At 42.3% G+C, this 16,833-nt stretch overlaps 1 protein-coding gene across 4 annotated transcripts in view; it reads left to right on the plus strand.

Annotated features, from left to right (window-relative positions):
• Nucleotides 1–16,833, plus strand: part of ANKRD13C (ankyrin repeat domain 13C) — a 55,838-nt gene that overhangs the window by 13,326 nt on the left and 25,679 nt on the right. For all 4 annotated transcript variants that reach the window (XM_084757061.1, XM_084757058.1, XM_084757059.1 and 1 more), the window contains exons 2-6: nucleotides 3,953–3,994; nucleotides 7,906–8,010; nucleotides 12,771–12,856; nucleotides 14,383–14,428; nucleotides 16,421–16,487. In XM_084757061.1, the coding sequence (XP_084613187.1) occupies nucleotides 3,953–3,994; nucleotides 7,906–8,010; nucleotides 12,771–12,856; nucleotides 14,383–14,428; nucleotides 16,421–16,487 (346 nt within the window). The remainder of the gene's footprint in view (nucleotides 1–3,952; nucleotides 3,995–7,905; nucleotides 8,011–12,770; nucleotides 12,857–14,382; nucleotides 14,429–16,420; nucleotides 16,488–16,833) is intronic.

A 16,833-nucleotide genomic window follows, 5' to 3' on the forward strand; every position in this document is an offset into this window, starting at 1 on the left:
ACCAAACTGCATAATTAGCATTTCTGTTTCCTTAGATATTTTTATTTTCTATGTTTTGGAAAGCCTCAGATTCTGACCTCTGGTTGCTGTGAAATCATAGCTGTAGGCTGTCAGTGCCTTACTGTTGTTCAGTGCCGTTGTCCGTTCTGCACTCACGTGCACTGGATAAGCTCCTGTAGCATCTGCAGATGAGTGACAGCATCAGGGCTTGTCTTTCTGTTCTGTGTAATTTGCTTGTCTACCTTCCCCTAGTAGGAGCAGCAGGATTGTCTGGGGCTCCGAGCTTCTCTCCCTTCCCTTAACACGATGTTTTCCACTTCTATCCATGGTTGCCAGAATAGAGTAGAGCTTTTAAGGTTGAACTGTATTCCACTGTGTGCCCATTTTAAAAGTCCATGTGTTTTTGCATCTTCGCTGTTGTATTGTAACAAACACAATCATGTAGGTGTCTCTGACAGAATGGCAGTGCTGTGTGGTGTGGTTTTTGTTGCTGCTTCGTAACTAAATTTGCTGCTGTTAGGAATTGTGATGTAATATCTGATAGTGCAACCCCCCCCCCATGAAACAGTTGCTCAGCCCCCAAACAGGTGGAGAGCCACTACACCTTAGCTTGAGATTGTTGGATCATATGGTGTTTTAGTTTTGTTTTATCATGATCCTGACATTATAAGTTACAACAGTGACAAAATTAGTAAGTTTGATAATGAGAGGACGTTTAAATAACAATGTAATGTCATTTCTTCTAGTAAGCTTAGTAGTGACTAGAAAGTGCTCTGCTGTGGAAGCCAAATGCAGGTAGGTGGTTAGAGCAGGTCTGGAAACGTGTACCTAGCTCAGGGTACCAAGTGAGTCTTAAGTTTGTCAGCCCTACTGCCTGTTCCTAGAGCAGCCACAAACCATTCAGAAGAGATGTGCTTGTGGCTAGGTTCCAGGAAAGCTTTGCCATTTGCCAGCTCTGAGTTGATGGTGTTCCAGGTTCCTTGAAAGTTTTATATGAATTTTAATACAGCTTTCAAGTCACAAAAAAAATTATTGGGGGTTTTCATGGAAATTGCTTTGACTTTGCCAACTTGCATAGTATTGGTGGTGTGCTAGTTACTTTTCATGTTGTGATCAAATACCTGATAAGCAATTTGAAGGAGAAAGGGGTTATTTTGTGCCCATGCTGCGGAGGCAGGATGGTAAGGCAGGAACTGCTGGCAACTGTGGCAGCAGAAGAGAGTGTTGTTCTCTCACATCCTGCAGGATCAGGAAGCAGAGCACAGGGGAATTCCCACCTTCACGGGGCTTTCTCCTTTACCCTGTTGGTTCAGTTCAGGGCCCCTGCCTTTCATATGGTGCTACCTACGTATTCATCCACTCTGGAAACCTAAAGAAGTGTCTGACCTGCTGGGCACCCTGGTGCAACACTTTTAATCCCAGCACTCTGAGGTAGAAGCTGGCAGATATCTGAGCTCAAGGCCAGCTAGGGCTGCACAGAGAGACCCTGTCTGGGGGTGGTGTGACCGTGTGTGGGGGTGGGGGGTGGGGGATGTGTCTGCTCAGCTAATGCTTTGAGTGTTTCTTACTACATTTAATCTGATATGTAAATTTGGTGCTTTTGTTGTATTTAGGTACTTAACTATTTCCAGAGTTTGTTTTTATACTCTTTAACTTCGGTGTAGCAAGCCTCACTTCTTTAGTTCCTTGAATTCTCTATTGAGGAGAACCTCACAGAGAAGTGCGGTGAATATCAGATTCAGTGAGTGCCTACAGGGGTTAGCGTGCTCAGTAGAGCAGAAACAGGGCAGCTGCTTTGCCTTTCCTCTGAGACCTGATTCTTTATTGCAGGATGAGTGAAGAGAAAATAAAGTCCATTTGGGATATCTCTGAAAAATATTCATTATAAGGTCATTGTTATAGAAGATGTTAATAATAATACTGGGAGAAACAGAAGAAAGATTTAGGTAATAATTGTTTGGTTTTTCATTAATCCATTTACAAGGATTACTTCTTTAAAACTGAAGAAAATGAGTCAGTATACAAAGAAATTGGGAATTTTATTTATTTATTTTATGTATGTGGGTACTCTATCTGCATGTACACCTGCAGGCCAGAAGAGGGCACCAGATCATGTTAAAGATGGTTGTGAGCCACCATGTGGTTGCTGGGAATTGAACTCAGGACCTCTGGAAGAGCAGACAGTGCTCTTAACCTTTGAGCCACCTCTCCAGCCCAAAGCTGGGAATTTTAAATATAGTTCCTTCATTTGACATTACATGTCAGTATCCTTGACACTATAAAAAAATTTAATGATAGATAAATTGTACTAAAAGTAAGTATAGAATTGCAGTAAGTTGAAAAGATGAAAAATATAAATATGGCGGATACTGTGTACATATTAGTTAAATGAAAGTAAGAGCCAACTAGATTGGAGATATATTTAAAGGTATAAAGGGGAAAATATTTCTTTTCGTCTTTCTTTTCCTTTCTTTCTTTCTTTCTTTCTTTTCCTTTCTTTCTTCCTTTCTTTCTTTCTTAATTTCTTTCTTTCTTTCTTTCTTTCTTTCTTTCTTTCTTTCTTTCTTTCTTTCTTTCTTTCTTTCTTTCTTCCCGTGCTGGCCTTGAACCCAGGTCCTCTTGCCCTGCTCACTGCTGTGACTGCGGTCATGCCTTATCCACAAGAAAGCTCTGCTGATCTAAAATTAGATTTGAGCCCAAAGGCAGAGATACACTGTGTGTTTTAGGGGAAAGTACTGAAAAGAGAAAATTTAAACATTTATTTTCAGTGTGTGCACATGTGGTAAAAGGACAATTTGCAGGGTTCAGATTTCTCCTGCCAACTCTGTCTCTGGGATTCAAACTCAGGTTATGATGCCTGTCGGGCACCTTTACCCACTGAGCTGCCTCACTGTCTCAAAAAAGAATTTTCTTTGGAAACTTTTTAAAAATAAAAATTTAGCTTTATTGTGAAATAATTCCTACCCAAAGGAAGTTGGACTAGTCCAGGGAACCTCTCCCCCTTCTCCTCAGTTCCCCGGGACAGTTAGTGTAGCAGCCACATGGTCTTGAGGTGTGAGGCACACAAAGGCCATGTGTGGATCATCAGCAGATGCTGATGGTTTTATAGGAGGTTGTCCTTAGTGGGCTGTCCTTGAACTGACCCTTGGCTACTGAGGAGTGATTGGGAGAGGCACTGAAATTATCTCGCCAGTTTACCCTAAGCATAGTGCATTTCTGTATAGGACCACAGTGGACACAGTCACACTACTTATTATTGGAACTAGTTTCCTTTATTTTTAGTATGTGTGTGTGTGTGTGTATGTGTGTATTTTTTTTTTAATTTTTGTTTTTGTGTATTTTTGTTTTTATGTGTATAAGTGTTTGCCTGCATATTTGCATCTGCACTACATGTGTGCAATGCACACACAGAAGAGGACATGGGATCCCCTGGACTAGAGTTATCAAAATAGTGAGCCACCATGTAGGCGTTGGGATGAACTTGAGTCCTCTGGAAGAGTAACCAGGACTCTTACTGCTTCCCTATCTCTGCAGCTCCCTAAGGAGATGTTTGATACTTTGGTGTTTGAGGGTTATTAAAGAGTCCTGACATACATGTGCAAGAGCTCCGAACTGTTGAGGACTGAGACTGAGTCTTAATTGTTTTCTGTTGCCACATGAGCAGAAACGGGAATTATTTGCTAAAATAACCAAGACTGGCCTGGTGAACATCAGAAGGAACCTGAAGCCTGTGGGGACATCTCAGACAGTGGATAGCCTGTTACGTGCTTTGGGGCAGGGCAGAGAAGGCACTCTGAGCTGCGCTTTTGCCCCTCTTAGTTTGTCATAGAAATCAGAAGTGTTATTTCTGCTTAAAATTTGTCAATGAAAATCTTGAAGGAGCTGAAGCTATATTTAAATAAAATTTCTTATGTTGTTATGTCTTCTAACTTAGTTTTGTTTTCAATTTTAGGAAACACTCCTTTGCATCTTGCTGTGATGTTAGGAAATAAAGGTTAGTAAATACTTTTAATGTTTAACTTCATTCACAGACCAGTTTTGTTATTAAAAATCATATTTATTTGTGTGTATATATATGGCTTTATGCATGCCTCTGCATGTATATGGGAATCAAAGGACAGCTTGTGGAAATTGGTCTCTCCTTCTGCCACATGGGTCCTGGGTATTAAAGTCAGGGTATCAGATTTGGTGGCAAGAGCCTTTACCCAGTGAGCCATCTTGTTGGCTTCAGTTTTGTCATTAAAAATTACTTAACCATGGGCTGGAGAGATGCTCAGAGGTTAGGAGCACTGGCTGCTCTTCCAGAGGTCTTGAGTTCAATTCCCAGCAACCACATGGTGGCTCACAACCATCTATAATGAGATCTGGTGTCCTCTTCTGTTGGTAGTCACACATGCAGGCAGAGCATTGTATGCATAATAAAGAAATTAAAAAGAAATTACTTAACTAGGGGCTGGAGAAATGCTCAGTGGTGAAGAGCAGTTGTTTCTCTTGCAGAGGACTTGGTTCAATTTCTAGTATCCACATGGTGGTTTACAACCCTTTGTAACTATTTCCAGGGAATCCAGTGTCTTCTTCTGACTTATGTGTGTGCCAAACAGGCACATAGTGTAGACATACACCAGAAAATAAAATGAATAAATGTAAAAAAAAAAAAAAAAACAACTTCATAAAACATTGGTTTCAGGAAATACTGGTAAGTAGCCATAAGAAAATAGAGTTTACAGGAAAAATCCATTTGAGAGAAACTGAATTACTAAAATTGGCAGTTTAGCCTAGAACCTTGAAGTACTAGCGTGCGCTGTGGCTTTGAGGTTGGGGCAAGCATAGGGTTGTAGTGAATTGTGCAGACAGTTATTTAATGATCCCACTTGCTCATGAGTCTTTAAGAGACAAGCACCTAGCGGGAAGAGTTTGGGAAAGACTTGAATAGTTGATTCAGGACCTGCAAACAATGTTGTTAGGCTTTTTTTTCATTTATTCATTTTATTTTATGTACGTTGGTGTTGAATTGCATATATGTCTATGTGAGGGTTGGATCCCCTGGGGCAGGAGTTACAGATAGTTGTGAGCTGCCGTGTGGGTGCTGGGAATTGAACCCGGGTCCTCTGGAAGAGCAATCAGTTCTCTTAACTGCTGAGCCATCTCTCCAGCCCATTATTAGTTTTTTTTTTTTTTCAAACACTCAGTTTTTTTTTTTTCTGTTTTCTGTGTATGTGTTTCTATTGCATGTACATCTGTGTACCAGGGCATTACAGGTGATTATGAGTCACCTAACGTGCTGCTCTTAACCATGGCACCATCTCTCTAGCCCTTTAAAAATATTATTATATTAAGCATTTTAAATTAAAAGTTCTTTAGGGCTTGAGAATTTATAACTAGCTTTAAGGGATCTGGCAGTCTTCTGGTCTCCTCAAGTATAAAAACACAGATATATACATGTGTGTACACACATGAATAACAAAATCTTTAAAAAAATAAAAGTTTCTTTGCTTAATGGTTAAGAGCACTGGCTGCTCTTCCAAATGGCAGCACCCACGTGGCATCTTATAACTGTCTGCAATTTCAGTTGCAGGAGACCTGATACTCTTACACAGACATACTTGGATGCAGACCACCAATGTAAAAAAAAAAGTTTCTCCTAAATGCCCCTTATTAAAAAAAAAAGCCTCTCTTCGTTTCTTTTCCTGATAGTAATAGTGCATGCGTATAGTCCACAGGTGATCCCCTCGCCTTCAATCCTTCCTTGCAGCACAGATCCGGAGCTTGGCTTCACCAGAGGGGAAGCACCGCCTACTGCTCCTGGCCACACTGTGCTTTTCACTGTCAGCCTCTGAGTTTCCTCACTTGCTCTGGTGATGGTCTGCAGCGGTGGCTGTTGCAGACATTCTACTTTACTCAGTAATCCTAGAGCGACACTTGACACGGGATGGATGCTTACAGGAGCTTTTCCTCCATGCAGTACTCTGGGTCCTGCAGTCTTCTCCAGCTGCATGGCCTGCTGGCTGGAAGGGACTTACAGAAGGGGGGGGGTTAGCTTTTTGCAGTTTCTCAAATCTGATCAGTGACTGACCTCTCCCTCACTCCTGTCCCCTTGCTGTGGTGTTTCTCTGTGATAACCATATAGTCCTCTAGTAGTGTGCATGGAATTGTATCGTTAGGAGCCACGGTGAACATTTAGTTTGCTATCAGTGTATTGAAAAATCATCTTTTTTGAGTCAGTCTCACTATGTAGCCGTGGCTGGCCTGAAATTGACTACAGTAGCCCAAACTAACCTGACACTCACCGGCATCCACCTGCCTGGCTTGAGGAGTGTTACGATTAAAGGGGTGAGCCACCACACCCTAAAAACACTCTCCTGTGTCACATTTTACATTCTTTACGCAGACTTCCTTCAATGCGTGTGTGGAATGCCTACATTTAGTGTGTCATCCTAATAGAGTTCCCTGCTGCTATTGGCATCCCTTCTGTCACCAAGGGTGCTGACGTACTGCCGTCCTCCTTAGCCCGCCCCTTCCTGCAGTGTAACATCTTTATTTCCTTTACAACAGTTGATACATTTTTTTTCATTGATTTACTTGTTGTCTTCCTCATGGGATGATGTTTTCCCTGTAGGCTCTAAGCTTTGATAACAAGACCTTGTCTTCCTTCACTTCGCTGTTTAGTGTCTAGTAGTTAGGAGTGGCTGGGGATGCAGGTTAAGGATGGGATGCTTGCCTGAGGCTAGTTCAGTTCAACATGGCTTAGCTGGCGTTGCTTCAAACTTTGAGAGTCTGGCCTAAAGTATTTTAAGCAGATTTAAGCACAGCACAATTTGGAACAAAAGTTTCCTGGTAATAACTCAGTCCTATGTGCACAGCATATGATGACTACACAGAAACTGCTTGTGATTTACAATCATAGCTTCCATAAAGATAGGTTCTAAAGATTCTCTGAGAAAACAGGATCAAGCTAAGGGGCCGGGTGAGGATAGTGATTGACTGAGACAGACAAGCTCAAGATAAGCGTCTACAGTGTCCAGGGTGGCTCCTTTTTCTTTTTTTAATTTTTAATTTTTAATTCACTTTACATCCCGATTATAACCCCCTCACTCGTAACTTCCCAGTCCCACCATCCCTCCTTCATGCCCCCCTCTCCCTCCCCTAGTCCTCAGAAAGGGGAGCCCTCCTCCCCTAACATCTGGCCGCAGCCTATCAAGTCTCGTCTGTACTGCCTGTATCCTCTTCCTCTGTGGCCTGGTAAGGCTGCCCTGCCAGGGGGAAGTGATCTGCGTGGGGAGGCCGGAGTCCATGGCAGAAGTAGCCCCTACTCCCTGTATTGTGAGACCCCAGTGTGGTTCCTTTTGAAGGCACTATTTTCTCCCCTGAAATAAATAATTAGCATTTCACTGATATGATATGCAAAGTTTCCTTTGGGGGTTTTGGGGTTGCAGATACTTTATTTGCTTTTTGTTTTGAGACAAGTTTTTACCATTTTGCTCTGGCTTGTCTGGAACTCATAAGTACAGATCAGCCTAGCCTTCAAATAACTCAGAAATCCACCTGCCTCTGCCTCCCAAGTGCTTAGATTAAAAGCTTGCACCACCATGCTCAGCTGAATTGTAGAAATTTGTACAAATGAATCCTGAAGTTCATATATTACCTTTAGTATATGTAAACACTCTTCAGGTAGTCTTTCGGGACAAGAAAGTACTTTATTTTCAGATAGTATCTAGTTTACTTTTAGCTAGGTTAGGTTCCTTTCAATCTGGATTATACACATGGGAACTTCCGAGTTAATGATACATAAACCAGCATTATGTCACTTATGTAGTAATCTGGTTTCTCTTGTATAACACTCATATTTAAAGATTCTAAACATTGTATGTCTGATAATTATTCCTTTTTTTTTTTTTTATGTTGCAGAATGTGCCCATTTACTGTTGGCTCACAATGCTCCAGTAAAGGTGAAAAATGCTCAGGGATGGAGCCCTCTGGCTGAAGCCATCAGCTATGGAGACAGACAGATGAGTAAGCAGTACTTTAAAAATGCAAGTTATGTGTGTTGAGATAGTTTTCATGTGGTATGACTTCTACTCAGTAGTCTGCAAACTTACACATGAATTATCTGTGACTTGGGAATTGCAGCATGAGCAGCAGGAACAGTTGAGTCCTGTGGGAAATGCTGCTCATTTCTACCTTGCAGCGTTCTTCTGCCTCCTCAGGTGTACAAACACAGACATGCACGTGTGTGAGCGTTTTGAAGTCACAACCTTGTTTCTTTTCTCACAAATTACTATTTCTGCTTAATTACTGGTATACTAATTGAAATGCAAATTAATCATTGTGTTAACAGCACTTACCTGCTTTAAGTGGATGTAGACTGTGCTAGAAGCTTGGACCTGTGCTGTCTCTTGGCTTAGTCTTTGAGCCATTATGTTTCCTTTGGCCGCGCGCTTTCACAGGGCTGCCTTCATTTCTCCGCACCTGATAAACCCACGGCCTGATTTAACCTGCTCAGACCTACTCAGGGCTAACGATGAATGTGGCCCTGCTTTCCTTTGCTGCCCCTGCTGGTCCCCTGGTCAGGAACTCTGGGTTGGAACAGTGGCTACAGCCTCCTCATTCACTAAGCACGGCTGGTGGGGGTGGGGGTGGGGTTCTGGCAGACCAGCTCCGCCACAAGCATAACCTTTTACTTGGGGGAAAATTACCCACTCCTGGCCCTGGCATGGTAATCTTCACCTGTGTTGTTGTACGTGAGTGTCTTCTGTGAACTGGCACAGAATCTCCTGAGCACTCAGTTTGGCTTTCTATCTATTTTTTCTGTTCAGTACAGATACCACCAACGTCCATCTTGGTGAACCATGAGTTTTATTGTTACTGCTTATAGAAATATGGGTGGGGGTTATTTACAGTGACTCAAAGACCACATCAATCACCAAAGCCTACCCCAGCTCACAAAGCTGGAAACTTGGAACACACTACACAGCCTGCATGCAGATGAAGAGGTTGGAGGGTGTCCTTTCCAAGTGCCTCAGTTGTTCTAAATCTCTTCCTGGCAGCTCTGCTGGTTTCTGTTTCTAACAGGCAGCTGGTCTAGTCTTGAAGAGTCTTTGCAGCTTGTCTTAATGGCATTTGAGAGGGACTCTGCTTTTATTATTACTCAGGCAGGGAGGGACTAGGGAGTCTGGTCAGTTTCAGGGACTTGGGATGAGGTTATTCTGAGTTGCTCACCTCCCTGCGGGGTGGGCTACTTTAATCTATGAAGGCGCTGTTAAACAACCACCACCATGCCCGATGCATACATCTTAACACATGTCAAGGGTATTTGTTAAAGAACTTTAATATGTGGGCGTGGAGCCATTATCTCCCTGGCACTATTATTATTTCATAGTTGAGGGGGGAGACTCACTTGAAATAGGTATACAGAAAAAATAAAAACAAGTTATCATGTCTATTGAAGAATTGTGTAGCATTGTACTGACAGTCTTCCATGGTAAGTTTTGGATTTTTCTGGATACTTTTCTCAGGATTCAGTTCTGTAGTAATTCATATATTACATGTGCAGATTGTCTGAATTTCTCGGACAACTTGGAATGAGTGATGAGACTCTTATTTGACTGTAAAGTGTAATAATACGTGATGACAATACTGTGGTAGTTTAACAGCTAAGTTGGCATGTATATTTTTTATTAAATGACACTTGTCCTTTGAGGACAGATATCAGAATTCCATAGGAAAGCAAGAAGCAGCCCTCATGATTGAATTATTGTAGAGCAAAGGTAAAATGTACATATTCAAGAGACCGAGAACGGAGTGGCAGCCTGTCTGAAGCCCTTTCTTTGATTTTTTTCTAACCAGTTAGCAGAGTGAAGAGAAAACTAGTGAGGACCGTGGGACTTCCAAGAATCTTTTATTTACAGTAAAAAAAAGGTGTAAAGCCTCTTTGTGTATTAAGGTGAAGAAAATAAGGCAGGATTCTTTGTCATTTTGAGTTTACCATTGGAGAGGAGAGCCAGGAAATGATTGTGACGGAAAACCAATTTTAGGACATCCCTGTAGCTACTTAATTTTATACCCCACTACAGCCTGTTACATAAGAGAAATATTTAATTCTTAATAATTCCAGCACTTGAAGTAGAGACAGGAGGCTGTGAGCTCCAGGCCAGCTTGGATACATGTCAGACCCTGCCAAATCCAATACATGTCAGACCCTGCCAAATCCAAATCTTAAAGGAGACTTAGTTGAACCAATGCTATGTACTTAGGAATGCAGTGTGAAGCTGCCATTGTGATAGTGTTTAAGGAGACGGCTTTTAAGCCTTTATTTAGCTGTGCTTGCTAGAAATTTTCTATGACATAAAGTTATTTTTTTTTTGATAAATGAGAAATTTAATATAAACTATTAGCAAAAGTTTTGTGATCTTGTCTTCTTGTTTACTTCCTGCTAATTTCTCTAACGTTCTGTCTGTACAGTGAGTAGTCAGGACCAGTGTGTAGCTCAGCTGGTAGAATACACATAGTCATGCTGCTGCTATTTTAAAATATGGCTTAACAGTGTTTATTGTTAGGCTTACAGTTGTTATGGTGGTGTTATGTAACCCATTTGCACAGTCAGCAAAGGAGAAGGAACAGTCAGTCATACCTAGTGTAGCCCCAGGCCAGATGTTGGGGCAGTTGCTGATTTGTTGCCCCTTGTCTGCAGATTTTCCAACTAGTCTAACGGCTTGATTCAAAACAGAGTAGGCTTGGGCTTCTCACCACCTCTGTGATCATTTCTGTCTGGGTACCTCCATAATTCCCAAAAGGACGTGCTTGTTCTCAGCCGCACCCCTTCATCCACGCCGATCTGGCCGTGACTCCTCTCAGCTAACCCATCGCTGCTCTTTCCTTCTTTTCTCCTCCGAAACCTGTCCTTCTTTTATTTTTTGGTTTTTCAAGACAGGATTTCTCTGTTAGACTTGGCTGTCCTGAACTCGCTTTGTAGACCAGGTGGCCTGAAACCCACAGAGCTCTGCCTGCCTCTGCCTCCCTGAGTACTGGGATTACAGGCGTGCACCACCAAGCTAGTAAAATCCCAAGATCCTTCTCATCTTCAAAGCCCAGGAACTTTGGCCACACCTACCCCTGCCCAGGGTGAGGCCTTTTAATCCGCCAATGAAGAGTCTGCTCTTACAGGACAGCAAACAAACATCATTGTCGGGGGAAGGGAGGAGGGATAATTAGCAATTAATATAAAGCACCAGGCCATGCCCCAACATATGTGTAACTGCTGAGTTTGATCTCTAGCATTGTGTAAAACCAGGCACTTGAGGGAGCACTGGAGCGGGAGCACTAGAGCGGTGGAGGCAGGAGGATCGTCTGTTACATAGGGAGCACTGGAGCGGTGGAGGCAGGAGGATCGTCTGTTACATAGGGAGCACTGGAGCGGTGGAGGCAGGAGGATCGTCTGTTACATAGGGAGCACTGGAGCGGTGGAGGCAGGAGGATCGTCTGTTACATAGGGAGCACTGGAGCGGTGGAGGCAGGAGGATCGTCTGTTACATAGGGAGTTCTATGCCAGCCCAGCTACAGGAGACCTGGTTTCCAAAAAATAAAATACAATAAAATAAGAAAGGGAAGAGAAGAAGAAGAAAAAAAGATAGTGCCAAATACTTCTCAGGGACTACTTCATTTCAATGTAAGATTTAAAAGTTATATTGGTTTTCTGCTTAAAGTGTTTACCTGATGAACAGTGATGGCCTAAGCACATATGGGGGAAGTGGACACAACTTTAATTACCTTTCTCCCACAATTCTCAGCTTTTCCTTATACAGACAGCTGTGGCATTTTGTGCACACAGGCTATCTTTGGTCTGTGGGGGTTGTATATAGTTTGTGTGGGTTTATGAAAGTTTGTAGAATTCTGTTGGGCACTGTCTGTTGGTACACAAGAGTCTGTCAATTGGCTGTCTGTCTAGACCGGGCAGTCTTCTTCATTTAAGCCTCTTTTTTTTTTTTTTTTTTTTTTTATAAAGAGAGAAGGTTTGTGACACATTTTCATAGTGATCCAATTGTTAATTAGTAACAACTAGCACATTTCGAAGAATTAATTATCCTGATGGAGCAAATGATGCACATATCCCTGTTATGTTCTAGGGCATCTAATACTTCTAGTCTCTTCTTTGTGTACACACACACACACACACACACACACTCTCTCTCTCTCTCTCTCTCTCTCTCTCTCTCTCTCTCTCTCACACACACACACACACACTCACATATACAAAAGTAAAACTTAAAATTTTTTTTGAATTGTGGACTTTGATTACTACCCTGAGTTTTTAAATTTTAACTTTTCTTTCTTTCTTTCTTTCTTTCTTTTTTTTTTTTTTTTCAGTCTTTCTGTGTAGTAGACCAGCTGGCCTCACTCACAGAGATCCATCTGCCTCTGCCTTCCTGTGTGCTGGGATTACAGGCATATGCCCCTGTGCCTGGCTAAAATTTAACAAATTTTATCTCTTATTATGAGAAGGAGTGGGCGTGGGGTGGGGGAGGATCAGCAGGACAACTTAGTGATAAAGGCAGTTGCCACCCTACAGCTCATAAAGGTGGAAGGAGCAAACCATGGCCATAGAATTGCCTAGGACATCTTCACACAAATTTTATACTCATACACACCCACACACCCCCAACAATACAAATTTTGAAAAACTTAAAAAGCCAATGAAATTCACTTTAAAAACTGAACAGTTATTAGAAACAAAAAAGAAAGAGAATTTCTAACCAGTTGTTTCCCTTAAACTCCAGTTACAGCTCTTCTAAGGAAACTCAAGCAGCAGTCCAGGGAGAGTGTTGGAGAGAAGCGACCTCGGTTATTAAAAGCCCTGAAAGAGGTGAGTTGGCGGCTTTTTTGCTGATTCTTTACTAACACAGTAATTATTAGTGCAGTTTAAAAAGCATTGAAAAGTGTGTGTGTGTGGTGTGTGTGTGTGTGGTGTGTGTCTGTCTGTCTGTCTGTGTCTGTCTGTCTGTCTGTCTAGGTAGTTTGGGTGCCCAAGGAGGCCAGAAGGCATTGGAGATGGAATTATTGGCAGTTGTGAGCTATTCAGCATGGATTCTGGGAACCAAACTTGGCCTTTTGCAAGAGCAGCAGGTGCTTTTAGCTCTGAGCCTCTCTTCCAGCCCCTTAAGCAGTCCTTTAAAATGAAGTTAAATTCTCAGCACTTAAGGATCAGTAAATGGTAAAAGTTATTTTTAAATTAAGTAATTGAAATAAAAAATAAGAGGTTATAATTTTTGAGTTTTAGTAGAAACATCTTTGAGCTGGGGATATACTACACAGGTACTCTAGAAGAGGTGCACTGTGGAGTCAGGGTTGGTGGGTACACTACACAGGTACTCTAGAAGAGGTGCACTGTGGAGTCAGGGTTGGTGGGTACACTACACAGGTACTCTAGAAGAGGTGCACTGTGGAGTCAGGGTTGGTGGGTACACTACACAGGTACTCTAGAAGAAGTGCACTGTGGAGTCAGGGTTGGTGGGTACACTACACAGGTACTCTAGAAGAGGTGCACTGTGGAGTCAGGGTTGGTGGGTACACTACACAGGTACTCTAGAAGAAGTGCACTGTGGAGTCACGGTTGGTGGGTACACTACACAGGTACTCTAGAAGAGGTGCACTGTGGAGTCAGGGTTGGTGGGTACACTACACAGGTACTCTAGAAGAGGTGCACTGTAGAGTCATGGTTGGTGGGTACACTACACAGGTACTCTAGAAGAGGTGCACTGTGGAGTCAGGGTTGGTGGGTACACTACACAGGTACTCTAGAAGAAGTGCACTGTGGAGTCAGGGTTGGTGGGTACACTACACAGGTACTCTAGAAGAGGTGCACTGTGGAGTCAGGGTTGGTGGGTACACTACACAGGTACTCTAGAAGAAGTGCACTGTGGAGTCACGGTTGGTGGGTACACTACACAGGTACTCTAGAAGAGGTGCACTGTGGAGTCAGGGTTGGTGGGTACACTACACAGGTACTCTAGAAGAGGTGCACTGTGGAGTCAGGGTTGGTGGGTACACTACACAGGTACTCTAGAAGAGGTGCACTGTAGAGTCATGGTTGGTGGGTACACTACACAGGTACTCTAGAAGAGGTGCACTGTGGAGGTGCACTGTGGAGTCACGCTGGTGGCCACATCTTCCTGATTGATGTTGGTGTTCAAAAGAAGATATTTTGATAGTTGTGTTCTTTTTAAAACTCGAAACATAAGTAATAAGGGTAATTTCTTAAATTCTCCACTTCACTTATCTTTAGATCTTAAATGATATTCAGGTAGGATTTTTTTGGGGGGGACAAAATTGTTAAATATCAGAAATTATAACTAAAGCACATTTAGTAATTTTCCTTATTTTATTCCTTAGTTAGGTGACTTTTACCTAGAACTTCACTGGGATTTTCAAAGCTGGGGTAAGTATATGCTGTGATTTTACTATAAAATGTGAAATTACAGAAATATTAGCATGACACATTTGATAACCTGTTTGGAGAAAAGTTATGTTCATTGTGTTTAGCGTAATCACTGTAAAACCTTCATGTAATCTTCCATTCTTAGCTAGAGAAGCAGCTCTCAAAATTCTAGTTTTTAAGATATAAAACAACCTAAAAATACTTAAGGTTGAAAACTACAGTAATTGAGTCCTGTATCTTACCATGCAATTCCAGGCCTATAGAGGCAGAAGTGTAGGCACAGGCTCAAAGCCATGCTAAGTCAGGCCATTCTTGCTGACAGTGAGACCCTTTTTGAGAGTACTGGGGCCCAATGGTGAGGAGCACTTCTACCCTTACAGAGGACTCAGGCTCAGCTCCCTGCACCTGGGTCAGGCGGCTCACAAACTACCTGTAACTCCAGGAGGTCCAGCGCTCTCTTCAGGTCTCTGTGGATGCAGTGTGCACATGATGTACACACAGACACTCAGGCTACACACACACACACACACACACACACACACACACACACACACACCATTAAAAGTAAAATAAAGCTGTAATTTAAAAAGTGTAAAATTATGGGATTATTGGAGCACTCAACTTAAGAAAGTTTAAAGCATAGTTCTATAATTTCTGAGAATTTGCCTAAAATTCATTGTATTTTAACCCCATTCAGTCATTTTACCCCTTATGTACTTTATAGCCGCTGTCTTAGCGCAGAACTTGTTATTTATAAAGGGTTTAGTTTTGGCCTTGTTATTTTGCATCCCCTTATTTGTCATAGCAATGGGAACCTCAGTCCTTAGTGTACACACCACTTCCAGAAAATGACCTGGACCTTTCTAAAAAGCTAACTGAAGAACTGAAAAACAATTTTGAGTGTTTGTTTGTTTGCTTGTTTTGCCTTTTCGAGACAGGGTTTCTCTGTGTAGCCTTGGCTGTGCTGGAACTCACGCTGTAGACCAGGCTGTCCTCGAACTCAGAGGTCCTCTTGCCTCTGCCTCCCGAGTGCCGACATTAAAGGCCTACACCACCACTGCATGGCATACATATTCCATAAATAGGTCTTTCTAGATCTTACTAAAAACTGTTCAGTAGTAGTAGAAAAATAATAGACGTTTTATGGTTTGGAGGCCATAGAAGATTGATAAATAGAACTTAATGTGGAGCTCTCCATTCCCTTCAGTGCAAGCTGCACTTGGGGTGTGCACACTTGCCTCACTTCATCACTCAGGAGCTGGTAAAGTGCTTGTTGTTCAAGTGTGAGGACCTGAGTTCTGATCCTTCACACTCAAGTAAAATGGCTGCAACAGTGCATGCCTGTAATCCTGTGCAGAGAGGCAGGGCCCAGGACTTGTGCTTCTAGCCAAATTAATGAGCTCCCAGTTCATTGAGAGACCGTGTCTCAAAAACATAAGGTGTTCGATAAAGCAAGACACCATCAAACTCAGACCTCGACATGTGTACATGCCTAGGAGGATAGAAGTGGGTGGGCCAATGGTGTGAATTCTCTTGTACAGATTTTGAAACTGGAAACTGAGGCATGGTGAGCTTAAATAACAAGGCTGCATATTTAGGACTCAGACTTAAATACATCTGCCTCATTTCAAAGATGTTCCTTAATATGTTACTTTTTCTACTATTTTTCCAAATGATATTTATGGATCTATTAGGTAGGACCCAGGATTGCTTGTGTACTATTAAAGAGTGTTTAGTGACTTCAGAGTAGCGTTTCCTCATTTGTAGTATCACGGTAGCAGCCTGAGGGCCTTGGTTCTGCTCCTGTCAGGAGTGGGTGGGTCGAGGCCGTAGTGAAGTGTTGTCACTGCAGCTGGGTGAGGCTGAGCGGGAGATTCTATCTTAGAGACATAATCAACAGTGTGGTAAAACGTTTGTGGTGTTGCTTTAAACATTTTTTTTAAATGTCTTAAACTTCACTTACTTTTTAACCTTTTGTTTCTAAAATTACAGTGCCTTTGCTTTCCCGAATTCTGCCTTCTGATGCCTGTAAAATATACAAGCAAGGTATCAACATCAGGTGAGGTGATGTGCTTTGTGTTCTGAGTAAAAGCAAGTTAACATCTGGAAGGCAGCTTTTCTGGTAGTCATAGTTTACTTGTGTTTAGTAGCTTAAAGTACTGTAACACATTCAGATATTGTGCGCATGCAAGACCTAGTACAGATAAGGAACCAAAGCCATCCAAACCCTGTTAAGATGAGCTTGTCATCCAAGCGGACTCCCATCAGGGAGGGCTGTTCGTACCACAGTCTTGGATTTATTTAGAAATAAGGACACCTAAGAAGGACCCACCTACACCTGAGCTTTTCCCCATATCTTCCAGACCCTTCCATTTCCTGGTTTTCTGTCCATATATCCAAGGCTC

This window comes from Acomys minous, assembly GCF_964271855.1.
Source record: "Acomys minous genome assembly, chromosome: 14".
In the NCBI taxonomy this organism is placed as follows: Eukaryota; Metazoa; Chordata; class Mammalia; order Rodentia; family Muridae; genus Acomys; species Acomys minous.